This window comes from Mustela lutreola, chromosome 16 (genome assembly GCF_030435805.1).
Source record: "Mustela lutreola isolate mMusLut2 chromosome 16, mMusLut2.pri, whole genome shotgun sequence".
In the NCBI taxonomy this organism is placed as follows: Eukaryota; Metazoa; Chordata; class Mammalia; order Carnivora; family Mustelidae; genus Mustela; species Mustela lutreola.
Window position 1 is genome coordinate 53,661,420 of NC_081305.1, and position 26,510 is coordinate 53,687,929.

A 26,510-nucleotide genomic window follows, 5' to 3' on the forward strand; every position below is an offset into this window, starting at 1 on the left:
AAAAGCTGTGACCATTCCCAGGACAAACTCTCCCACCAAGTCTCACTGTTGTGGCCAAAGCCCATGATGGCTCCTGGCTGAAATCTTTGTACTTGAAATCCTTTCCATAATGGAGAAAACAGCCAGAGTGAGAACCTCAAGCAGCAGCTTGAGGACAAGAGCAAGGTGCTGTTCATGATGACATCCTGGCAAAAGCACGGAAGTCTGCAGTAGCAGGCAGTAGGAGGACAGCATGGCAGATGGGAAGGTCAAGTCCATCCTAATACCAAGTGCCATCTTTCAATGGCAAAGATTTCCCTTTGCACCAAGAAAGACTCACACTCCTTCAATTCCAAGGCTCAGTAGAGGTATCACCACATCCACTGCTAGATCAGCTATTGGAGATGGTAGCAGGACAGCTTCATACAGAAATATGAAGAGTTCCAGCAGGAATAGGTAGCATATGACCACCCACTCAGAAAGAACAGATTTTCCATGGGGTGGACAGCCCTTTTCCTCTGGACAACCACCGGGCAGTGCCATCTTTACTCTAATTACTCCATTTAAAATAAAACATACACTTTTCTTCTGTTCACAGGATGTTATTTCAAGAGATATGGCAAAACAATAGAGTTAAAATAGGGAAATGAAAAGTGCGTTTCATGGATCTTTAACAATCAAACAATCAGCATGGCAATATACACATCAGATCACATAGGCCTTGATTTGGGCATTATTATAACTAATACTATTGAAATTTCTCCCTAAAGGACAAAGCTCCAGTACATTGATTGGTGGATAACAAACATGACTAACTCTACATCTGTATTGTATATTGGCAAAGAGATCATACAAATAGATCCATACATGCACAGCTATAGGTATGAGTGTGTCAATATCTATTTTTTCTTCTTGTGTTGTGATCAAATTTCTGGAAACAATTTAAGTGTTCCATGTGAGCTACAAATATGGGTTCCACTTTTTGTAACAAAGTTGTATACACAGTCTAAATAACATCCATATCTAGGGGCACCTGGGTGGCTCAGTCGGTTGCAGCGTCTGCCTTCAGATTGGGTCATGGTCCCAGGGTCCTGGGATCGAGCCCACATTGGGCTCTCTGCTCAGTGGAGAGCCTGCTTCCCCCACTCTCTCTGCCTGCCTCTCTGCCTGCTTGTGATCTCTGTCAAATGGATAAATAAAGCTTAAAAAAAGAACATACATATCTATATCTAGGTATAGATAGATACACATGTAGATATCAACTACATAAAAATCATTCTGGGCAAGGGGGGGCATCTGTGTGGAATAGTCCACTGAGTGTTTGACTCGGCTTCAGCTCAAGCGATGATCTGGCAGTTGTGCAATGAAACCCGCAGTCAGGTCCATGCATAGTGAAGAGTCGCCCTCAGACTCCTACTTCCTCCCGTCTCCCTCCCCTCTACCTCTCCATGGGGCCCACCCTCTCTCACTCTCTCGCTTAAGTAAATAAATTTAAAAAAAATAAAATAAAAAATAAATAAATAAAATCTTTTAAAAAAAGAACCTCTCTCCTTACATTTAGGAAAATTTAAAATCAAGGAGCCACAACCTCCACATAAACAGAAAGGATTTATGTCTCTACCTTTCAAACGGCTCTCCCTTCAGCTCTCCAAACTCAGTGAAAGTCTCCACCATAAACTTCTCTCATCACTTCAGGGATATGAATTATCACCACCAAACCCCTTTCTTGCCAACAGGCCCAAATCCCCTTCACAAAGGAGAGAAAGATCTGCCTTCCACAGACACGGATTCTATGGAATTCATGTCATTTAAAAGTGTTACAATCACCTGATGTTACGAATTAGGTAAAATGTAATTCTATGCTCTCCACTACCCATTCCAGTTCAGCCTGTCCATTTCTTTTTTTTTTTTTTTAATATAATTTTTTATTTTTTATAAACATATATTTTTATCCCCAGGGGTACAGGTCTGTGAATCACCAGGTTTACACACTTCACAGCACTCACCAAAGCACATACCCTCCCCAATGTCCATAATACCACCCCCTTCTCCCAACCCCCCTCCCCCCAGCAACCCTCAGTTTGTTTTGTGAGATTAAGAGTCACTTATGGTTTGTCTCCCTCCCAATCCCATCTTCTTTCATTTATTCTTCTCGTACCCACTTAAGCCCCCATGTTGCAACACCACTTCCTCATATCAGGGAGATCATATGATAGTTGTCTTTCTCCGCCTGACTTATTTCGCTAAGCATGATACGCTCTAGTTCCATCCATGTTGTCGCAAATCAGCCTGTCCATTTCTACCTAAAAATGTTTACAGTGCTCATCTCCCAAGCTCCCATGGCATCATACTTCACATGATTAACTCTTGCCCCTCTAGTAGGAAAACTACAAAATGACCACTGACCCCTAAACCTGTACTCACTGACTGAATTTCCCTCTGGTACATTTCTCTTCAGTTTCACCAATGACCTGACACAAGCTGATCCATTCTCATGCTCCTTCCCCTACACTTCAGTGCCTACTTCACTTCTGGGAAATGTAGGTGACAAATTTACCTGACACACACAAAGACTTCTCAAAAATATTCAGATTGTTTCAGGAGCTGGTGTTTATAATTGCATACTTTCTATGCTCCTCCACTGACCAATAGGGAAACTTCAAACAAATGAGTATTTATAAGATAATAATATAGTATCACATTGCAATTATACAAGTATGACTTATTGTTAACTTTGAAGGAGATGACCAAGATGTTCTGGTAGCTTCTCATCATTGTACTCGGGACCCTGAGGGGATGAGTGAATTACCAACATTAGGAACATTAAGGAAATTCCTACAATTAACATGTTTCTCATAACATGAGGGGATTTTATATTCCTGATCCATGCAAAGCAGACCATGGATATCCTGGGGTCATGGCTCATGAGCAGAAAGGGGCTGAGGGTTGGGAACCACAGAGTGATCACCAAACTGGTGTTCAAAAGGTACCAGCTGAGGGGCGCCTGGGTGGCTCAGTGGGTTAAAGCCTCTGCCTTCGGCTCGGGTCGTGATCTCGGGGTCCTGGGATCGAGCCCGGCGTCGGGCTCTCTGCTTAGCGGGGAGCCTGCCTCCTCCTCTCTCTGCCTGCCTCTCTGCCTATTTGTGATTTCTGTCTGTCAAATAAATAAATTTAAAAAAAAAAAGGTACTAGCTGAGATGATCAAGAATACCCAAAAGACTACGAAGGACAGAGGAGAGCGTGATAAAGTAGACAAAGGTGCTCAATAGAAGAAGGACGGTTTTGGTGGCTGTAGACTCAGGCGATGATGAGATGGTGGTCCTAAGAATATGTTGGACCCTCTGCTTGTGCCTGTATAGGTGGAAGACCATGAAGCTGCTGGCCCAGAGCATGAGCCCCAAAAATACCACATCAGGGAATGACAACAATGCTACATTCAGTAACTCCCTGCTTTTCTCTAAACGAATACTTGAACAGCACCCCAAACTTTTTCTATTTGTGATATTTTTGTTGTTCAAAGTGACGGTCATAAGCAAAGGAGACAGGATATTTACCAATATCTGCAAGACCCAGCCAACTGAAGGGACAACTGAAGGGACCATGCACTTGGGAGCTGTCCCTTTAAGTGCTGCCCACCTGGAGTTCCTGGGGCTGATGATGATAGCTTGGAAGACACTCAGGAGGCAAGTGGTGCCAATGGACACCCCTCTGCCCACCCCACGCACATAGAGGAAAAATTTGCATCCAAAATCACTGACGATGTGATACCACCCAAAGGATGACATTGTATTGTATATACCAATAGAGAACAGGACCAAAATGTTGCCTACAGTCAGGTTTTTGACAATCAAATCTGTGGGCCTTGGCTTACACCCAGTAAAATCAAGGAGGAGATAAAGGTAAAGAAGAGAGAAGTTCCCCAGAATTCCAACCAAAGTCTGTATTAAGAAGATTGCTCCTGGGGCGCCTGGGTGACTCAGTGGTTAAGCCGCTGCCTTCGGCTCAGGTCATGATCTCAGGGTCCTGGGATGGAGCCCCGCATCAGGCTCTCTGCTCAGTAGGGAGCCTGCTTCCTCCAATCTCTCTGCGTGCCTCTCTACCTGCTTGTGATCTCTCTCTGTCAAATAAATAAATAAAATCTTAAAAAAAAAAAAAAAAGAAGAAGATCGCTCCTATTGTCAGACCCCCTGTGGCCATCCTGTCAGTTCTCAGTCAAATATCAGTGACTGATCTCTGTTTTCTGGGCTAGAGGATCCTGCATGGGAATATCACCTGTGCGCCACACAAATTGTGTCGATTGAAATCTGATATTCTTCACATTTCTACACTCCCTACTTTGAAATACCAAAGTTCTTCTGTCATTTTGGGCCTTCCAAGAGTTATATACACAGCCATTGCCAAACACTTGCAAGTGTGAATTGCTGGTTTAATGGCCACCCATGGGGGTCACTTCTTATTTCTCACAGATTCAGGAGGCATTCCTTACTGCATTCCTCATAAAGATGAGGATAACACAGTTACACAGAGGTGAACTGCTTTGTCTCAATTGACTCACCAATCCAGGGTGGGGACTGGAACCGGGCTGGGCTGGTCACAAAGCTGGTACTCTGAATCCATACTATATAAAAAAAAAAAAAATAGTCAGCTGTGGTTCTTTAAATAAATCAGATCTCAGTGTAGTCTTATGTTTGTACCTTGTCATCTGAATTGAGATTGCTGCCATATTTGAACTTTTCTTAATGATGAGTTTTCACTTATTTAGGAAGACTGTTCTATAATCAAATATGAATGTAAATAAAGCTTTAGAGTTAATAATAAACTATAGATGCACTGACTAGAGTATTCCAAAGGTGCAGGACCCTGCCCCATGACAAGCTGGACTAAATGAATGCAGGAATGACTTAAAATTAGTACATCAACAGAAAGAATCATTTGCTTTCATTCCAGGAGAAAATGTACAAGGCATAGACTCTGCACAAGAAGCACCACTGGCAGATTACATTGTGTAAAGTAGAAACAAAATAACGACTACATTCAGATCATATATGTATTATGTATGTAATTATGAATACCTGATGAAATAAAATTAGTAGCTGTAAAGCAAGATCTGTGCAAGATATTGAAATACCAGACATGCAAAATGCAATATACAGTAAAAATCTTGTATCTTGTATAAGTGACATAGTTTTTGGGTTTGTATTCTAATATTTAATAGAAGCATACACAACACAAGATACATTATAGTGTAAAAATCATATCTGAAAAGCATTAATTTCTACTTTTCTTAAATGATGCTTCCCTAATTTAATGGGAAAAGTCCCTCAATAACCATTTGATACACAAGTATTTAATCCATTAAGCACTTCATAGACTCAGAGTTAGAGAAACATGTCCACTCTAACGACTGTGCTCTGACACACTGTGTCTGCTCATGATCACATGATTTCTATACATACATCCAACATTTATTACAAACATAGAGGTGCTATGTGTGCACATGTCGAGATCTGCAAATTATGCTATGGCTCCAGTAACACAGACTCAACAGCAGAATCACTCCAGAACAACAGTCCTTAGGCATATTAAAATTAGAGATCTTTGGAGAAAGTGTTGAACTACTATATTGTACATGTAAAAAAAATGTGACTCTGATGGTTTAGGTAAGTGGAATTAAAATTAACCCTTCAAAAAGTCATTTTTGATGACCCCTCTGGTCATCAACACAACAGTCACTGTCAAAGAGGATTCTACTCTGTGACCTCAGCAGCCATCAGGGGTGGGTGCTAATCTAGGTCCACATCTCTCTTTACTGACTCAGCTCCTGCCTCAGGATGGATTCCACCTCCATACCCGGCTTCAGCACTGGGCCACATTCATACATAGAAATCCCCCTTTGTCCACTATGCTCCCTTACCTGGACTCCTGAGACAACTCCTTGCCTTCCAGATTGTACCTCTCAGGTAGAAAGATGCAGAGAACCCACCAAATTCTTCCTGCTGCCCAACTGGAGAGCTCAGGGTGATGGTCAGAGCTGGCAGTACAGGTGCAAGAGGGCTTCTGGGCAGTGAGATGTGTTTTTATGACTCTGGGAGCTCCCCTCCCTTCACAACTGCAATTATCATTTCACCTGAAGCAGCATTGGCACTGACAGGCTTGGGAGCTGAGAATATTTTTGAAAACCTTTCTCCCAGGTGCCAATTATGAAGAACAACTACAAGTTTCTCGCTAGCAACTGTTTTTTTTTAAAAAGATTTTATTTATTTATTTGCTAGACAGACATCACAAGTAGGCAGAGAGGCAGGCAGAGAAAGGGAGAAGGAAGCAGTCTCCCTACAGAGCAGAGAGCCCAATGCAGCTCACCTTTTCCCTTTGCTCCCCAGTTTTCTAGGCCTCTTTCTCATTATGTGGAAAAAAACACACACTTTAAAGGTGTCCTTTACATACATAACAAATCTTGGAACACTGCAAAAGAAACTAATGGTGTATTTTTCTTAAAAATCTTTTATTTATTTATTTTAATTTATTTTCAGCATAACAGTATTCATTGTTTTTGCACCATACCCAGTGCTCTATGCAATTCGTGCCCTCTCCAATACCCACCACCTGGTTCCCCCAACCTCCCACCCCCACCCCTTCAAAACCCTCAAATTGTTTTTCAGAGTCCATAGTCTCTCAGGGTTCACCTTCCCTTCCAATTTCCCTCAACTCCCTTCTCCTCTCCATCTCCCCTTGTCCTCCATGTTATTTGCTATGCTCCACAAATAAGTGAAACCATATGATAATTGACTCTCTCTGCTTGACTTATTTCACTCAGCATAATCTCTTCCAGTCCCGTCCATGTTGCTACAAAAGTTGGATATTTGTCCTTTATGATGGAGGCATAATTATTTTTATTAGACAGAGAGAAAGATCACAGGTAGGCAGAGAGGCAGAGAGGTAGGCAGAGAGGCGGGGGAAGGAGGGGACAGGCTGCCTGCTGAACAGAGAGCCTGATGCAGGACTCAGTCCCAGTACCCTCAGATAATGACCTGAGCTGAAAGCAGAGGCTTAATACACTGAGCCACACACGTGCCCCACTAATGCTGTATTTTATGGTGACTAACATAACACAATAAAAGAATTTTTTATATAAAAGAAGTGGGGAAATGTTCCCTCAACTTTTGTTTTCTGAAAAAAATAAATAAATAAGTAAAAAGTTTCCCTTTTCAAAAGGACCAACATACCCCTTGTACTATGGGTTGCACTGAGTCTCATCAAAATTAATATGCTGAAGTCTTAACTCCCCGTCCCTCAAAATATGCCCTTCATAGGAAATAGGGTCATTCAAGATAGAATCTAGTAAGATGTGGTCAGGTGGAGTTGGGTGGCAGCTAGCCACCATCATGACTGGTATCCTTACGAAAGAGGAAATCTGGGGGAACACAAATTTGTTTGGCCACAAGCAACGAACAGAGTGCTGGGATAGAGCCTTTGAGAAATGCTCCATCATGACCTTCAGAGGGAACATGGACTGGAGGACACCTTAATCTTGGACTGTTTGCCTCCAGAACTGCCAGAAAATAAATTTCCATTGCTTTAGACCCCAGCTCATGGTCTCTCTTATGACAACACCAGCAAACTGATACATCTTCCCTTGTCACCTGCCTCCCCCCAAGGAGAAGTTCCCTGAAATGCAGAAAAACCTGCTGTTGCATATCCTTTACCGCAGGAGGGATTCAAAGACACACAGCTCTGATCTGAAGGTCATGACATGAGTTTTTCCTCACCTGTCGGCAGGAACATTGCCCTCCTAGAAACATCCCAAATCCTGCAACAGCACTGGGGATGGGACTATACAAATGCTTCTAGAGAACTGATGCAGAGGGTGCCTGGGTGGCTCAGTGGGTTAAGCCTCTGTCTTTGGCTCAGGTTGTGTTCTCAGGATCTTGGGATCCAGGCCTGCATCAGGCTATCTGCTTAGCAGGGAGTCTGCTTCCCCCCCTCTCTGCCTGCCTCTCTGTCTACATGGGATCTCTCTCTCTCACTCTGTCAAGTAAATAAATAAAATCTAAAAAAAACAAAACACCCCATGCAGAGCAGTCCCCCATTGGGTCCCCATGGGCCAGAGCTTCGGCTCCGTTCTTAGAAATGTGTCCTACAGAGTCAAAGACTGACAGAATGAAAATGGGAGGTGAGTAGAGCACAAGTGATGGTGTTTGTGAATCTCCCCAAGTGATCCTAACTGGGAACCCAGTACTGAGGTCCATTTAGCTCCACACTACTTCTCAAATTGAAATGAGCCTGGCAATCATCTGGGTATCTTCCTGAAAGAGCTTCTATGGGGTGTTCCACTCTAATAATAGGCTTCTGGTTATCCTGCATCTGAGAGATGACTGCACTCCTCCAGGAGCCTGAACATCTGTGGATATGCCCTCTCTCCCCAGCTCACCCTGACAATCAAACCACTTCTCCTGCTTCTCCCAGGAAGAAGTTCAACCACACATCTAGGACACCGACATTTCCTCATCACTTAGCCTCTGAGCTCAGGAACTCAGGAGGTCCCACCATCATCTGTGTCTATAAGTTGTTCTCCAAGGAGGGGCCTGAACTCAAAATGACAGACACAATCTGAAACAGCGACAATGAGGGACATTCTGCAAAACAAAGACAGCATTTCTCAATACTGTCACTATCACTGAGGACAAAGAAAAAGGAAGAGTGGTAACTGATCTTCAATACAGACTAAAGAATGAATACAATAAAATAAATCCCTGATATGACTGGACCCAAGATTTCTGAGAACAGACAAATATGTCATCATTGTGTCACTGCAGGGAATCTGTATATGGACAGGGAGTGAAATGAAGGCATAACACAAGTGTTTCTTACATATGTGGGATAGTTTTATTGTGTTAGAAAGGAGAATGACCTTGGAGCACCTGCCTGGCTCTGGTGGTGGAGAGTGTGACTTGATCTCAAGGTGCACATTTCACTTTTTTCTCATATTTTATTATTATTATTATCATTATTATTATTATTGATTTTATTTTTTAGTTAGCCAACATATAGTACATCGTTAGTGTTTGTTGTAGTGTTCAGCAATTCATCAGTTTTGTGTAACACCCAGTACTCATCACAACACGTGACTTCCTTAATATTGGACACCTAGTTACCTCATTGCCCAATCTCCCTCCTTTCTGGAACCCTCAGTTTGTTTCCTGGAGTCCAGAGTCTCTCAGGATTTGTCACCCTCTCTCTGGTGATTTTTTTAAGAAAAATCTTACAAAGCTGGGGGCATCACATTGCCTGATTTCAAGCTATATTACAAAGCTTGGAACACCAAGACAGCATGGTTCTAGCACAAAAACAGACACATAGGCCAATGGAACAGAACAGAGAGCCCAGATATGGACCCTCAACTCAATGGTCAAATAATTTTGACCAAGCAGGAATAAAAGACCCATTGGAAAAAAAGACAGTCTCCTCCATAAATGATGCTGGGAAAATTGGACAGCTACATAGAGAAGAATGAACCTGGACTATTCTCTTACACCATATGGAAAGATCAACTTTAAATGGATGAAAGACCTCAATGTGAGACAGGAATCCATCATAATCCTAGAGGATGATATAGACAATAACCTCATCGACACTGGTTGCAGCAACTTCTTTCAAGATATGTCTCTAAAGGCAAGGGAAAGAAAAGCACAAATGAACTATTGGGACTTCAACAAGACAAAACACTTCTGCACAGCATAGGAAACAGTCAACAAAACAAAGAGGCAACCCACAGAATGGGAGAAGATATTTGCAAATGACACTACAGATAAAGGGCTGATATTCAAGATCTATAAAGAACTTCTCAAACTCAGGCACCTGGGTGACTCAGCAGTTGAGCAACCCTCTTTGGCTCAGGTCATGATCCTGGAGTCCTCAGATTGAGTCCCATATTGGGCTCCTAGCTCTGCAGGGATTCTGCTTCTTCCTCTGATCCTCACCCCTGTCATGTGTTTGTTCTCTCTCTCTCTCTCTCAAATATATAAAATTATTTTTAAAAAAAGAACTTCTGAAACTCAACACCCAAAAAACAGATAACCAAGTCAAAAAAAGGGCAGAAGACATGAGCAGACACTTCTCCGAAGAAGACATACAAATGGCTAGCAGGCACATGAAAAAGTGTTCATCCTCATCAGCCATCAGGGAAATTCTAACAATGAATCATGGAATACTACATCAAAAACTAACATTGGGTGAGTGCTGTGAAGTGTGTAAACCTGGTGATTCACAGACCTGTACCCCTGGGGATAAAAATATATGTTTATAAAAAATAAAAAATTAATGAAAAGAAAAGAAAAGAAAACTAACAATGTACTGCATGGTGACTAACATAACACAACAACAACAAAAAAACCACATTGAGGTATCACTTTACACCAGTTAGAATGACCAAGAGAAATTTGTATGTATGCCATCAAAGTGAAATCTAAATTTACATACCGGCAGAATTTCTAATACTCCCAAACTGAAGACCACCCCTACGCTCATTCGCAGTGGAATGACCAAATAAATTCCTTTATATATACACAATGGAAGCATATACAGCAACGTCAATGGATGACCAATAACAGCATGCAGCAATAAATTCACAAACAACAGGAGGAAGGGCAAAAGCAAAATACAAATGCATCCAAGCTCTCGTACTTCCTTTACATCAAATGCAGAACAGGCTAAAGTAATCTATGCTGTTTCAGGTCAGAGCAGTGATGATCCTGAGGAGTAGTGCCTGGTAAGGAGCACAAGGGGCTTCTTGGGTGGGGGGTGTCTGACAATATTCTGTTTTGCGTAGTTGGTACCAATTACACAAAGGTGATCACTGTGTAAACTTCCATTGAGCTACACACTTGTAACTGCTGAGTGTGCCTTTAAATTTTTAAAATACATCTCACCAATCAAACGGATGGGTAATGGTAAATGGATTAATATTGTGCTTAAATTACAAAGGTGGGGTTTCATACACATAATGAAATGACACTGTGATTAGCATTTAAATATATGTTGAAATATCTGGGTAAAACTAAGAAATAAGGCTACCCAACTCAAAACAAGGGGTCAATTATTATATAAAATAATAATGTAAAACAACATGTAAAAAAGAAGTTTACCTATATAGAGGAAATAAATCCAAGTGATATGTAAATGCATGAATTATTATATTAAATGTAAATTGCATAATCACTCCTTTAATTTTTATTTTTTTACAAAAAATACACATTTATTATTTTTAAATGTTTCTTTCATGGTAAGATTAGGAAAATAACACTATGAGCTACTAACAAAGTCCTGGAATTCAGCCTCTAAGGAACGAGATGAGAGGATTTTGAATCACGCTGGGAGGCAACCATCCTGAGGTTCTCTGCACTCATTTGAAGGGGTGCCACAGCACCTATGGGGAGTATGTGGTTCCAGACCTTTTGGAAGCCCAAGGAGCCTACACAGTCCACACAAGATGCCCTGGCCAGAACGATCAAAAAGAACTGGAGGGCAGCAGGAAATGCTTCTGAGAAGGACCAGGATGGGACAGCCTTGCCCCTCCCAACAATGGAGTACAAACAAGTCTCTTAGACTCTTGGTCTAACTTTAGAAGAGGATGCCCGGTGGCCTCGTGTTCAGTGTGTTACACAAATGACTGTGCCGAGGAAAAGCTATGACCTTTCCCAGGACAACGTGACCCACCAAGTTTCACTGGTGTGGCCAAAGACCAGAAGTATCTGTGGCCTCAGCCCATGACGGCTGGTGGGTGAAATCTTTGTACTTGAAATTCTGTCCATACTGGAGAAAATAGCCAGGGTGAGCACCTCAAGCGGCAGCAGCTCCGAACCACAGAAGCGCAAGATGCTGTCCACGATGACTTCCCAGCGGAGCACAAAGGTCTGCAGCAGGGGGCAGTAGGACAACAGCATGGCAGACAGGAAGGTCAATTCCATACTAATATCAAGTGGCATCTTTCAATGGCAGAAGATTCCTCTCGTTCCAATAAAGAGTCACACTCCTTCAATTCCGAAGCTCAGGAGAGGTATAACCAAATCCGCTACTAGGCTGGGCGTTGGAGATAGTAGCAGGAGAGATTTGTACAGAAATATGAAGAAAATGAAGAGTAGGAATAGGTAGCATAATACCACCCACTTAGAAAGAACAGGATTTCCAGGGAGTGGAGGACAGCCCTTTTCCTCTGGACTGTCACCTGGCAATGCCATCTTCACACTAATTAGCTCATTAAAATCAAATATATTTCCTCTGTACACTGGGTATTATTTCAAGAGATATGGCAAAATAAGAGAGTTAAGGTAGGAAAATGAAAAGTCACTTATTTGTGGAGCATAACAAATAGCATGGAGGACAAGGAGAGATGGAGAGGAGAAGGGAGTTGAAGGAAATTGGAAGGGGAAGTGAACCATGAGAGACTATGGACTCTGAGAAACAATCTGGGAGTTTTGAAGGGGCAGGGGGTGGGAGGTTGGGGGAACCAGGTGGTGGGTATTGGAGAGGGCATGGACTGCATGGAGCACTGGGTGTGGTGCAAAAACAATGAATACAGTTACGCTGGGAAAAGAAATAAAAAAATTTTTTTAAAAGTGCATTTCATGGATCTTTAACAATCAAAGAGTTAGTATGGATATATACGCGTCAGATCACATAGGCATTGACTTGGTCATTACAACAGCTGATACTATTGAAATTTTCCCCCCAAAAACAAAGCTCCATTATATTGATTGGTGGATAACAAACATGATTAACTCTGCATCTATATTGCATATTGGCACAGAGATCATACAATAGATCCTTACATGCACAACTGTAGGTATGAGTGTGTCAATATCTACCATTTCTTCTTCTTGTGTTGTGATCTAATTTGAAGAAAATATTTAAGTGTTTCATGTGAGCTCCAATATGTTTCACTCCGTTGTACAAACTTCTACATATAATCTATAATTATCTCTATCTATACCTATAAACTATATAAAATATAGATACATATATAGATATAGATATAAATATATTTGTAAATATATATACATACACATGGGTATATTAGCTACAAAAATCTACATGTTGGGGTAAATTGGAAGGGGAGGTGAATCATGAGAGACTATAGACTCTGAAAAACAATCTGAGGGGTTTGAAGTGACGGGGGGGTGGGAGGTTGGGGTACCAGGTGGTGGGTATTATAGAGGGCACGGATTGCATGGAGCACTGGGTGTGGTGAAAAAAATAATGAATACTGTTTTTTTCTGAAAATAAATTAATTAATTTTAAAAAAATTTTTAAATCTACATGTAGATGCAGATAGATATCTCTATATAGATGTAGATACGTACATAAACTATATAAAAATCTCTCCTAGGCGTACTGGGTGGTTCAGTCCATTGAGGGTCATACTCTTGGCATCAGCCCAAGTTATGATCTGGTGGTTGCAGGATGGAGCCCCTAAGTCAGGCCCCAAGCTCAGTTGGCTTCAGTTTGCGTCTCCTTCCCCCTCTCCCTCTCCTCTGTCCCTCCACGGTCACACACACACAAGCTCTCTCTCTCTCTCTCGCTCGCTTTCTCTAAGCTAAAAAAAATTAAAAGTTTTTAAAAAAAACTCCCCTAAAATTGAGGAAAATTGAAAACCAAGGAACTACAAGCTGGAACATAAACAGAAAAGATTTAGGTCTCTGCCTTTCAAATGACTCTCCCTTCACAGCTCCAAATTCACTGGAAAGCCCCACCATAAACTCCTCTCATCACATCAGGAACATGAGTGTTCAACACCAAACCTCTTTCTTGCCAACAAGCCCAAGTCACATCCACAAAGGAGAGAAAGATCTGTCTTCCACAGATGCCAATTCTATGGAATTCATGTCATTTACAATTATTACAATCACCTGATGTTGTTTAAGAGTTAGGTAAAATGTAATTCTATGCTCACCACTACCCATTTCAGTTCAATCTGTCCATTTCTACCTGAAAATGTTTACAATGCTCATCTCCCAAGCTCCCATGACATCATACTTCACATGACTGAGTATTGCCCCTCTCGTAAGAAAACAACAAAATAATAACTGGCCCCCCAAAGCTGTACTCACTGATTGAATTTCCCCTCCAGTACAATTCTCTGCAGTTTGACCTAACTTGAAACATGCTGATCCACTTTCATGGTCCTTTTCCTATACTTCCCTGACAATTTCACTTCTGGGAAATTTAGCCTAATAAATTTACCTGACACACTCAAAGCCTTCTCTATAATATCTAGATCACTTCAGGACCTGGAGTTTATAATTGTATAGTTTCTGTGTTCCTCCACTGGCTATTAGCAAAACTTTAATCACATGAGTATTTATAAGATAATTATAAAATATCATATTATAATTACAATTATGACTTATTGTTAACTTTGAAGGAGATGATCAAGATGTTCCGTTAGATTCAAAACCACAATGAGATACCACCTCACACCAGTCAGAATGGCTAAAATTAACAAGTCAGGAAATGACAGATGCTGGCGAGGATGTGGAGAAATGGGAACCCTCCTACACTGTTGGTGGGAATGCAAGCTCATGCAACCACTCTGGAAAACAGCATGGAGGTTCCTCAAAATGTTGAAAATAGAGCTACCTTACGACCCAGCAATTGCACTACTGGGTATTTACTCTAAAGATACAAATGTAGTGCTCTAAAGGGGCACGTGCACCTGAATGTTTATAGCAGCAATGTCCACAATAGCCAAACTATGGAAAGAACCTAGATGTCCATCAACAGATGAATGGATAAAGAAGATGTGATATATATATATATATATAGATAGATAGATAGATAGATATAGATATAGATATATATAGATATATAGATATATATCTATATATATATAACGGAATCCTATGCAGCCATCAAAAGAAATAAAATCCTGCCATTTGCAATGGTGTGGATGGAACTGGAGGGTATTATGCTTAGTGAAATAAGTCAACCAGAGAAAGACAACTATTATATGATCTCCCTGATATGAGGAAGTGGAGATGCAACATGGGGGGTTTTGGGGGTAGGAAAAGAATAAATGAAACAAGATGGGATCGGGAGGGAAACAAACCATAAGAGACTCTGAATCTCACAAAACAAACTGAGGGTTCCTGGGGAGAGGGGGGCCAGGAGAGGGTGGTGGGGTTATGGACATTAGGGAGGGTATGTGCCAGGGTGAATGCTGTGAAGTGTGTAAACCTGGCGATTCACAGACATGTACTGCTGGGGCTAATAATATATATCATTTTTATTAAAAAAAAAAAAAAAAACAAAATAAAACACCATACTGTGAGTGAAGGAAAAAAAAAGATGTTCTGTTAGCTTCTCATCATTGTACTGGGAATCCTGAGAGGATGACTGAATTACCAACATTAGAAACATTAAGGGAATTCCTACAATTTACATGTTTCTCATAACATGAGGGGATTTTATATTCCTTATCCAGGCAAAGCAGACCATGGATATCCTGGGGTCACGGCTCATGAGCAGAAAGGGGCTGAGGACTGGAAAACACAGAGTAAGCACCAAACTGGTGTTCAAAAGGTACCAGCTGAGATCATCAAAAAGACCCAAAATAGTATGAAAGATAGAGGAGAGGGTGTTAAAGTAGACAAAGGTGCTCACCAGGAGAAGGATGGTTTTGGTGGCTGTAGACTCAGGGGTCAATGTGGAGATGTTGGTTCTACGAACATGTTGGACCCGCTGCTTGTGCCTGTACAGGTAGAAGACCATGGAGCTGCTGGCCCAGAGCATGAGCCCCAAAAATAGCACATCAGGGAATGACAACAATGCTGTATACAGCAAGTCTCTGCTTTTCTCATGACGAATAATTGAACAGTATCCAAAACTTTTCCTATTTGTGATGTTTTCATTGTTCAAAGTGATAGTCATAAACAAAGGAGACAGGACATTTACCAATATCTGCAAGACCCAGCACAAGACAATTGAAGCGACAATGCACTTGGGATGAGATTTTCCTTTAAGTGCTGCCCATCTGGAGTTCCTGGGCCTGACAGTGATGGCCTGGAAGACACTCAGGAGGCAGGTGGTGCCAATGGACACCCCCCTGCCCACCCTACGAACATAGGGGAAAATTTTGCATCCAAAATCACTGCGGATGTGATACCACCCAAAGGATAACATTGTATTGTGTATTCCAACAGAGAACAGGACCAAAATGTTGCCTACAATCAGGTTTTTGACAATCAAATCTGTGGGCCTTGGCTTATACCCAGTAAAATCAAGGAGGAGATAATGGTAAAGAAGAGAGAAGTTCCCCAGAATTCCAACCAGAGTCTTTATTAAGAAGATCACTCCTATTGTCAGATCCCTTGTGGCCATCCTGTCAGGTCTCAGTCAAATATCAGTGACTGATCTTTGTTTTCTAGGCCAGAGGATCCTGCATGGGAATATCACATGTGGACCACATGAATTGTGTCAATTGAAATCTGATATTCTTCACATTTCTACACTCCCTACTTTGAAATACTAAACTTCTTCTGTCATTTAGGGCCTTCCAAGAGTTACATACACAACCATTACCGAACACTTGCAAGTGTGAATTGCTGGTTTAATGGCCACCCATGGGGGTCACTTCTTATTTCTCACAGATTCAGGAGGCATTCCTCACTGCATTCCTCATAAAGATGAAGACAACAAAGTTACACAGAGGTGAACTGCTTTGTCTCAATTCACTTACCAATCCAGGGTGGGGACTGGAACTGGGCTGGGCTGGTCACAAGGCTAGTGCCTGAATCCATAATATACAAAAATAATAGTTAGTTGTGGTTCTTTAAATAAACCAGATCTCAACTTAGTCTTATGTTTGCACCTTGTCATCTGAATTGAGATTGCTACCATACTTAAACTGATCTTAATGATGAGTTTTCACTTATTTAGGAAGACTGTTCCATAACCTAATATAAACTTAAATAAAGCTTTTCAATTAGTAATAAACTATAGATGCACTGATTACAGTACTACAAAGATGCAGGACCCTGTCCCATGACAAGCAGGACTAAATGAATGTAAGAATGACTTAAAATTAGCACATCAACAGAAAGAATCATTTGCTTTCATTCCAGGAACAAGCATAAAAGGCATAGATTCTGTACAAGAAGCACCATTGCCAGATTACATTGTGTAAAGTAGAAACAAAATAATGACTACATTCAGATCATATATGTATGTAATTATGAATACCTGATGAAATAAAATTAGTAGCTGTAAAGCAAGATCTGTGCAAGATACTGAAATACCAGAAATGCAAAATTTAATGTACAGCAAAAACCTTGTATCTTGTATATGTGACATAGTTTTTGGATTTGTATTCTAATATTTAATAGAAGCATATACAACACAAGATACATTAGAGTCTAAAAGTCATGTCTGAAATATATTAAGTTCTATTTTTCTTAAATGATGCTTCCCTACTTTAATGGGAAAAGTCTCTCCATAACCAATTGATACAAAAGTATTTAATCCATTAAGCACTTCATAGACCCAGAGTTATAGAAAACATGTCCACTCCAGCAACTGTGCTCTGACACACTGTGTCTGCTCATGATCACATGATTTCTATACATACATCCAACATTTATTACAAACATAGAGGTGCTATGCATGCACATGTTGAGATCTGCAAATTATGCTATGGCTTCAGTCACACAAACTTGACAGCAGACTCACTCCAGAACAACAGTCCTTAGGCATATTAAAATTAGAGATCTTTGGAGAAAGTGTTGAACTACTATATTGTACATGTAAAAAAAAAAATGTGACTCTGATGGTTTAGGTAAGTGGAATTAAAATTAACCCTTCAAAAAGTCATTTTTGATGACCCCTCTGATAAAAACACAACAGTCACTGTCAAAGAGGATTCTACTCTGTGGCCTCAGCAGCCATCAGGGGTGGGTGCTAATCTAGGTCCACATCTCTCTTTACTGACTCAGCTCCTGCCTCAGGATGGATTCCACCTCCATACCCAGCTTCAGCACTGGGCCACATTCATACATAGAAATCCCCCTTTGTCCACTATGCTCCCTTACCTGGACTCCTGAGACAACTCCTTGCCTTCCAGATTGTACCTCTCAGGTAGAAAGATGCAGAGAACCCACCAAATTCTTCCTGCTGCCCAACTGGAGAGCTCAGGGTGATGGTCAGAGCTGGCAGTACAGGTGCAAGAGGGCTTCTGGGCAGTGAGATGTGTTTTTATGACTCTGGGAGCTCCCCTCCCTTCACAACTGCAATTATCATTTCACCTGAAGCAGCATTGGCACTGACAGGCTTGGGAGCTGAGAATATTTTTGAAAACCTTTCTCCCAGGTGCCAAGTGTGAAGAACAACTACAAGTTTCTAGCTAGGAACTCTTTTTTTTTTTTTAAGATTTTATTTATTTATTTGCTAGACAGAGATCACAAGTAGGCAGAGAGGCAGGCAGACAGAGAGAGGAGGAAGCAGGCTCCCTACGGAGCTGGGACCTCCATGCGGGGCTCGATCCCAGGACCCTGGGGCCATGACCTGAGCCGAAGGCAGAGGCTTTAACCCACTGAGCCCCCCAGGCGCCCCTAGCTAGCAACTCTTATGAAAGTGCTGGCATGTGGGAAAAGGACACAGAGCCTGGGGGAAATAAGAAGCATGGGTAGAAAACACAGGCACAAAACAGAGAACGCTGGAGAGAAGAGTGGGTATGAGGGAGCCACAGACCCCAGGGGAAAGGGGAGGGGGACAAAATTCATAGACAGAAGTTAAAGTTTCCAAGTTATGAACACATGGCCTCTCAGGAGGAAGGAAAGACACAGTGTCTCACCTGGAACTGATTTCTGAGAAAGACCTTTTCCCTTTGCTCCCCAATCTTCCAGGCCTCTTTCTCATTATCTGGAAAAAAAAAAAACACACATTTTAAAAATGCCGTTTATATATATAATGAATCTTGGAATACTGCGGAAAAAAAAACCTAATGGTGTATTTTTTAAAATCTTTTATTTATTTATTTATTTATTTATTTATTTAGACAGAGAGAGAGATCACAGGTAGTGAGAGAGGTGGGGGAGGGAGGGAACAGGCTTAGCAGAGACCCTGATGCGGGGCTCAGTACCAGGACCCTAAGATTATGACCTGAGCTGAAGGAAGAGGCTTAATACACTGAGCCACCCATGTGCCCCACTAATGTTGTATTCTATGGTGAGTAACACAACACAATAAAAAAATTCTTTTTAGAAAAGAAGTGGGGAAATGTTCCTTCAACTTTTGTTTTCTGGAAAAATAAATAAGTAAAAGTTTCCCTTTTCGAAAGCATCAACGTACCTCATGTATTATGGGTTGCACTGAGTCTCATCAAAGTTAATATGCTGAAGTTAATATGCTGAAGTCTTAATTCCCATATTCTGAGGTATATGCCCTTCATAGGAAATAAGGTCATTCAAGATAGAATCCAGTAAGATGAGGTCAGTTGGAGTTGGGTGGTGGCTAGTCCATCATGACTGGTATTCTTACAGAAAGAGGAAATCTGGGGGAACACAAATTTGTATGGCCACAAGCAACGAACAGAGTGCTGGGATAGAGCCTTTGAGAGATGCTCCATCATGACTTTCAGAGGGCCTATACCAAATCCTTCTAGAAAACCGATGCAGAGGGTGCCTGGGTGACTCAGTAGGTTATGATATCAGGGTCCTGGGATTCAGTCCTGCATCAGGCTCTCTGCTCAGCAGGGAGCCTGCTTCCCGCTCTCTCTGCCTGCTTCTCTGTCTACATGGGATCTCTCTCTCTCACTCTGTCAAGTGAATAAATAAAATCTAAAAACAACAACAACAACAATAAACCACCCCATGCAGAGCAGACCCTGTTGGGTCCCTGTGGGCCAGAGCTTTGGGTCTGCTCTTACAAATGTGTCCAAGAGACTCAAAGACTGACAGAATGAAAATGGGAGGTGAGTAGAGCATAAGTGATGGTGTTTGTGAAACTCCCCAAGTGATCCTAACTGGGAACCCAGTACTGAGGTCCATTTAGCTCCACACTACTTCTCAAATTGAAATGAGCCTGGCAATCATCTGGGTATCTTCCTGAAAGAGCTTCTATGGGGTGTTCCACTCTAATAAAAGCTTCTGGTCATCCTGCATCTGAGAGCAGACTGCACTCCTCCAGGAGCCTGAACATCTGTGGATACACCCTCTCTCCCCAGCTCACCCTGACAATCAAACCACGTCTCCTGCTTCTCCCAGGAAGAAGCTCGACCACACATCTAGGACACCGACATTTCCTCATCACTTAGCCTCTGAGCTCAGGAACTCAGGAGGTCCCACCATCATCTGTGTCTAGAAGTTGTTCTCCAAGGAGGGGCCTGAACTCAGGATGACAGACACAATCTGAGACAATGGAAATGAGGGACATTCTGCAAAACAAAGACAGCATTTCTCAATACTGTCACTATCACTGAGGACAAAGAAAAAGGAAGAGTGGTAACTGATCTTCAATACAGACTAAAGAATGAATACAATATTGTGGAGCATACCAAATAGCATGGAGGACAAGGGGAGATGGAAAGGAGAAGGGAGTTGAGGGAAATTGCAAGAGGAGGTGAACCATGAGAGACTATGGACTCTGAAAAACAATCTGAGGGTTTTGAAGGGGTGGGGGGGTGGGAGGTTGGGGGAACAAGGTGGTGGGTATTGGAGAGGGCACGGATTGCTTGGAGCACTGGGTATGTGCAAAAACAATGAATACTGTTACGCTGAAAAGAAATTATTAAAAAAATGACATCATTGTGTCACTGCACGAAATCTGTATATGATTCACAGGGAGTGAAATGAAGATATAACACAAGTGTTTCTTACATCTGTGGGATAGTTTTATTGTCCTGGGAATGACCATGAGGCACCTGCATGGCTTTGGTGGTGGAGAGTGTGATTCAATCTCAGGGTGCACATTTCACTTTTTTTCCTCATTTGTTTACTATTATTATTGAGTGATTGATCGGTTTTGTTATTCAGTTAGCAAACATATAGAACATCATTAATGTTTGTTGTAGTGTTCAACAATTCATCAGTTGTGTGTAACTCCCTGTGCTCATCACAACATGTGCCCTCCTTAATATCTGACACCTGGTTACCTCATTGTCCCACCTCCCTCCCTTCTGGAACTCTCAGTTTTTTCCTGGAGTCCAGAGTCTCTCAAGATTTGTCACCCTTTATGTGTTAACTTCCAGAAAAATTTTACAAAGCTGGAGGCATCACATTGCCTGACTTTAAGCTATATTACAGAGCTTGGATCACCAAGACAGCATGGTTCTAGCACAAAAACAGATGCATAGGCCAATGGAACAGAACAGAGAGCCGAGATATGGACCCTCAACTCAATGGTCTAATAATGTTTGACCAAGCAGGAATAACATATCCATTGGAAAAAAGACAGTCCCTTCCATAAATGGTGCTGGAAAATTGGATAGCTATATAGAGCATAATGAACCTGATCTATTCTCTTATGCCATATGGAAAGATCAACTCTAAATGGATGAAAGACCTCAATGTGAGACAGGAATCCATCATAATCCTAGAGAAGAACATAGACTGTAACCTCATTGACATTGGCCACAGCAACTTCTTTCAAGACATGTCTCTAAAGGCAAGGGAAAGAAAAGCACAAATGAACTACTGAAACTTCAGCAAGACAAAATGTTTCTGTACAGCAAAGGAAACAGTCAACAAAACAAACAGGCAACCCACAGAATGGGAGAAGATATTTGCAAATGACAGTACAGATAAAGGACTGATATGCAAGATCTATAAAGAACTTCTCAAACTCAGGCACCTGGGTGCCCCAGGTGATTGAGCACCACCTTTGGCTCAGGCCATGATCCTGGAGTCCTCGAATTAAGTCCCATTTTGAGCTTCTAGCTCTGCAGGGATTCTGCTTCTCCCTCTGATCCTCTATCCCTGTGCTTTCTCTCTCTCTCTCTCTCTCTCTCTCTCTCTCTCTCAAATAAATAAATAAATAAATCATTTTTTTAAAAAAAGATCTTCTCAAACTCAACACCCAAAAAACAGATAACCATGTCAAAACATGGGCAGAACTGTGCTGTCTTGGTGATCACAGATTTGTAGGAAAGCTTGAAATCAGGCAACATGATGCCCCCAGTTTTGTGGGGTTTTTTCAGCATTTCCTTAACACTTTGGTGTCTCTTCTGATTCCATACAAATTTTAGGATTGTTTGCTCCAGCTCATTGAAAAATGCTGGTGGTATAGAAGAATGAAACTCGACCATTCTCTTACACCACAAACAGAGATAAACTCAAAATGGATAAAAGACCTCAACGTGAGACAGGAATCCATCAGAATCCTAGAGGAGAACATAGGCAGTAACCTCTTCGACATCGGCCTCAACAACTTCTTTCAAGATATGTCTCCAAAGGCAAAGGAAACAAAAGCAAAAATAAACTTTAGGGACTTCATCAAAATCAAATGCTTCTGCACAGCTAAGGAAACAGTCAATAAAACCAAGAGGGAATGCACAGAATGGGAGAAGATAATCACAAATTATACTACAAAAGGCTGATATCCAGGATCTATGAAGAACTCCTCAAACTCAATACATACAAAACAGATAATCATGCCAAAAATATAGGCAGAAGACATGAACAGACACTTCTCCAATGAAGACATACAAATCAGACACATGAAAAAATGTTCATCATCACTAGTCATGAGGGAGATTCAAATCAAAACCACATTGAGATATTACCTTACACCAGTTAGAATGGCCAAAATTAACAAGACAGTGAACAACGTGTGCTGGAGAGGATGTGGAGAAAGGGGAACCCTCTTACACTGTTGGTGGGAATGCAAGTTGGTGCAGCCACATTGGAAAACAGTGTGGAGATTCCTTAAGAAATTAAAAGTAGAGCTTCTTATGACCCTACAATTGCACTATTGAGTATTTACCCCAAAGATACGGATGTAGTGAAAAGAAGGGCCATTTGTACCCCAATGTTCACAGCAGCAATGGCCATGGTTGCCAAACTGTGGAAAGAACCCAGATGCCCTTCAACGGATTAATGGATAAGGAAGATGTGGCCCATATATACTATGCAATATTATGCCTCTATCAGAAAGGATGAATACCTAACTCTTGTATCAACATGGACGGGAGTAGAAGAGATTATGCTGAGTGAAATAAGTCAAGCAGAGAGCATCAATTTTCGTATCGTTTTGCTTATTTGTGGAGCATAAGAAATAACACGGAGGACATAGGGAGATGGCGAGAAGGGAGTTGGGGGCAATTGAGGGAGAGATGAACCATGAGAGACTGTGGACTCTGAAAAGCAATCTGAGGGTTTGGAGGGGTGGGGAGTGGAGGTTGGGTGAGCCTGGTGGTGGCTATTATGGAGGGCACGTATTGCACGGAGCACTGGGTATGGTGTATAAACAATGAATTCTGGAACAATGAAACAAAATTTTAAAAATAAATAAAAATTTTTAAAAAGAAAGAAAAAAATGGGCAGAAGACCTGGGCAGACACTTCTCCAAAGAAGACATACAAATGGTTAACAGACACATGAAAAAGTGTTCATCATCATCATTAGTCATCAGGGAATTTATAACAATGAATCATGGAACATTACAGCAAAAACTAATGATGTACTGTATGGTGACTAACATAACACTATTTAAAAAATCACATTGAGGTATCACCTTACACCAGTTAGAGTGGCAAAAATTTACAAGGCAAGAAACAGAATTGTTGGAAAGGTTGTGACAAAAGCGGTACCCAGTTACACTGTTGGTGGGAATCCAAGTTGGTACAGCTACTTTGGAAAACAGTGTGCAGGTTCCTCAAAAACTTCAAAATACAGCTACTCAATGACCCAGGAATTGCACTACTGGGTATTTACCCCAAAGATACAGATGTAGTGAAAAGAAGGGCCATCTGCACCCCAATGTTCATAGCAGCAATGTCCACTATAGCCAAACTGTGGAAAGAGCCAAGATGCTCTTCAACAGATGAATAGATAAAGAAGATATGGTCCATATACACAATGGAATATCACTCAGTCACCAGAAAGGATGAATACACAGCTTTTGCCTCAATGTGGATGCAACTAGAGGAAGTTATGCTAAGCGGATTAAGTCAAGTGGAGACAGTTGTCAGATGGTTTCACTTACTTGTGGGACATAAGGAATATCATGGAGGACATTAGGAAAAGGAAGGGAAAATGAATGGGATGAAATCATGGTAAGACAAACCATGAGAGACCATGGACTCCAAGAAACAAACTGAGGCTTTTAAAGGAGAGGTGGGTGGGCGAATGGGATAGCCTAGTAATGGCTAAGAAGGAGGGCACATATTTTACGTAGTACTGGGTGTTATAGGTAAACACTGTAGCATGGAAAACTCCATCCGAAAGGAATGATGTACTGTATGGTGAGTAAATTAACATAGTAAAGAAATTTTTTTAATAAAAAAATAAAACTAAGTAATAAGGATACAACTCAAAAAAGGGGTCAATTGATAGTGGGGAGACAAGATGGCAGGGAAGTAGGAGGAGGTGCCCTTTCAACCTGTATCCTAAAATGAGCTGATTACCTACCAAAGAACTCCAATCACCCATGAAATCAGCCTGAGATCAGAATTATACATGTCTGGAGCTCTACAGGGGGAGCAGTTGCCAGTGGGCAGGTAAAGCAGAGTGGGAATGTCAGACTGATACCAGAAGATAAACAAAAGGGGGAGGGAGCCACCAGAGGTGACCCATTGGAAAGTAATACCCCAATACGAGAGTGCCCTGCATCTGGGGACCAGTATTAACTTGGAGTCTGGTTGAAAGCATTCAAAAAGAGCAAAGGATCACAGGAGGGGGGAATTGTGGGAATCGGGGTGGTTAGGGACAGGGGCTTAAGTCCCCGGACCCAGGACAGCCACCTCTGGCGCTGAGCCAGAGAGAGTTCGGCAGAGAAACCAGGTCTTGGTCCCTGAGCAGCCAGTGCACCTGAGAATGCCTGGGGTCCGGCTCCCCGGCTCCCCGGAGTGGCTGGGAGCCTCGCCAGCTGGTAGAAGCATAGCTTTTTGCACTCTCCATGTGAGCGCCACGCTGTGCTATCAGAGTCTGAGACGCGCACACCCCTTACCATCCCCTGAGATAGGTGCGCGAAGGTGCCAACCCAGCACTCTCGGACCCGGAAAGACCAGGCACTCCCAACCCGGGCCAGTGGGAAAATCTCAGTGTATGATCGCTGCTTGGAACCTCTCTGGTGGTCCAGAGCTGGCCAGAAGGCCGCCACTGTCCTGGTTTGTTTTGGGTACAAGCAGGAGTTCCTGTGTCCACAGGGACCGTGCCTCAGAACGTGCTCTACCAGCAGCCTAAAGGGAACTTATGTGTTCTGCAGCACCCAGGGAGGAACAGACTGAGGCTTCTGTCTGAGAGGGAGTTCGGGGTGCAGATCTTTCCTCTAAACCTCCAAAAGCCATCAAAAGCTGTCAAGGCAAGAGAAAACAAACGAACAAACATAAAAACCTCCAGACAACAAAAGCCTGAAAAACCGGTTTTCTCAGAGCCCACCCCCTTGAGGGGGGGTGGGAGGACTTAATTCAGGGAACACTACCTGAAAACCCATGTGGTAGGCCCCTCCCCCAGAAAACCACACAGGAAAAAAAAAGAAGAAAAAAAAGACCACAAGAGAACAACTACCACTACTTTATAGATACAACTTTTTAAAAAATGATTTCTTAAAAATTGTTATTTATTTTCAGCATAACAGTATTCATTATTTTTTCACCACACCCAGTGCTCCATGCAATCTGTGCCCTCTATAATATCCACCACCTGGTACCTCAACTTCCCACCCCCCCGCCACTTCAAACCCCTCAGATTGTTTTTCAGAGTCCATAGTCTCTCATGGTTCACCTCCCCTTCCAATTTACCCCAACTCCCTTTTCCTCTCTAACTCCCCATGTCCTCCTTGCTATTTGTTATGCTCCACAAATAAGTGAAACCATATGATAATTGACTCTGTCTGCTTGACTTATTTCACTCAGCATAATCTCTTCCAGTCCCGTCCATGTTGCTACGAAAGTTGGGTATTCATCCTTTCTGATGGAGGCATAATACTCCATAGTGTATATGGACCACATCTTCCTTATCCATTTGTCCATTGAAGGGCATCTTGGTTCTTTCCACAGTTTGGCGACAGTAGCCATTGCTGTATAAACATTGGGGTACAGATGGCCCTTCTTTTCACATCTGTATCTTTGGGGTAAATACCCAGGAGTGCAATTGCAGGGTCATAGGGAAGTTCTATTTTTAATTTCTTGAGGAATCTCCACACTGTTCTCCAAAGAGGCTGCACCAACTTGCATTCCCACCAACAGTGGAAGAGGGTTCCCCTTTCTCCACATCCTCTCCAACACATGTTGTTTCCTCTCTTGCTAATTTTGGCCATTCTCACTGGTGTAAGGTGATATCTCAATGTGGTTTTAAATTGAATCTCCCTGAGGGCTAGTGATGATGAAC

The 26,510-nt window shown here is 41.9% G+C and overlaps 1 protein-coding gene and 1 pseudogene across 1 annotated transcript; both read right to left on the bottom strand.

The window, feature by feature from the left end:
* Positions 1-315: 315 nt before the first annotated feature.
* LOC131817710 (vomeronasal type-1 receptor 4-like) lies at positions 316-7,761 on the bottom strand (annotated as a pseudogene).
* Positions 7,762-15,408: 7,647 nt separating this feature from the next.
* LOC131817392 (vomeronasal type-1 receptor 4-like) lies at positions 15,409-16,350 on the bottom strand. The gene has a single exon (XM_059150675.1). The coding sequence runs from the start codon at positions 16,348-16,350 to the stop codon at positions 15,409-15,411; it is 942 nt and encodes a 313-aa protein (XP_059006658.1).
* Between the last annotated feature and the right edge of the window lie 10,160 nt (positions 16,351-26,510).

Coding starts and splice junctions, on each gene's coding strand:
- LOC131817392 (XM_059150675.1), bottom strand. CDS start 16,350: ATGGCCACAAGGGATCTGACAATAGGAGTGATCTTCTTAATAAAGACT.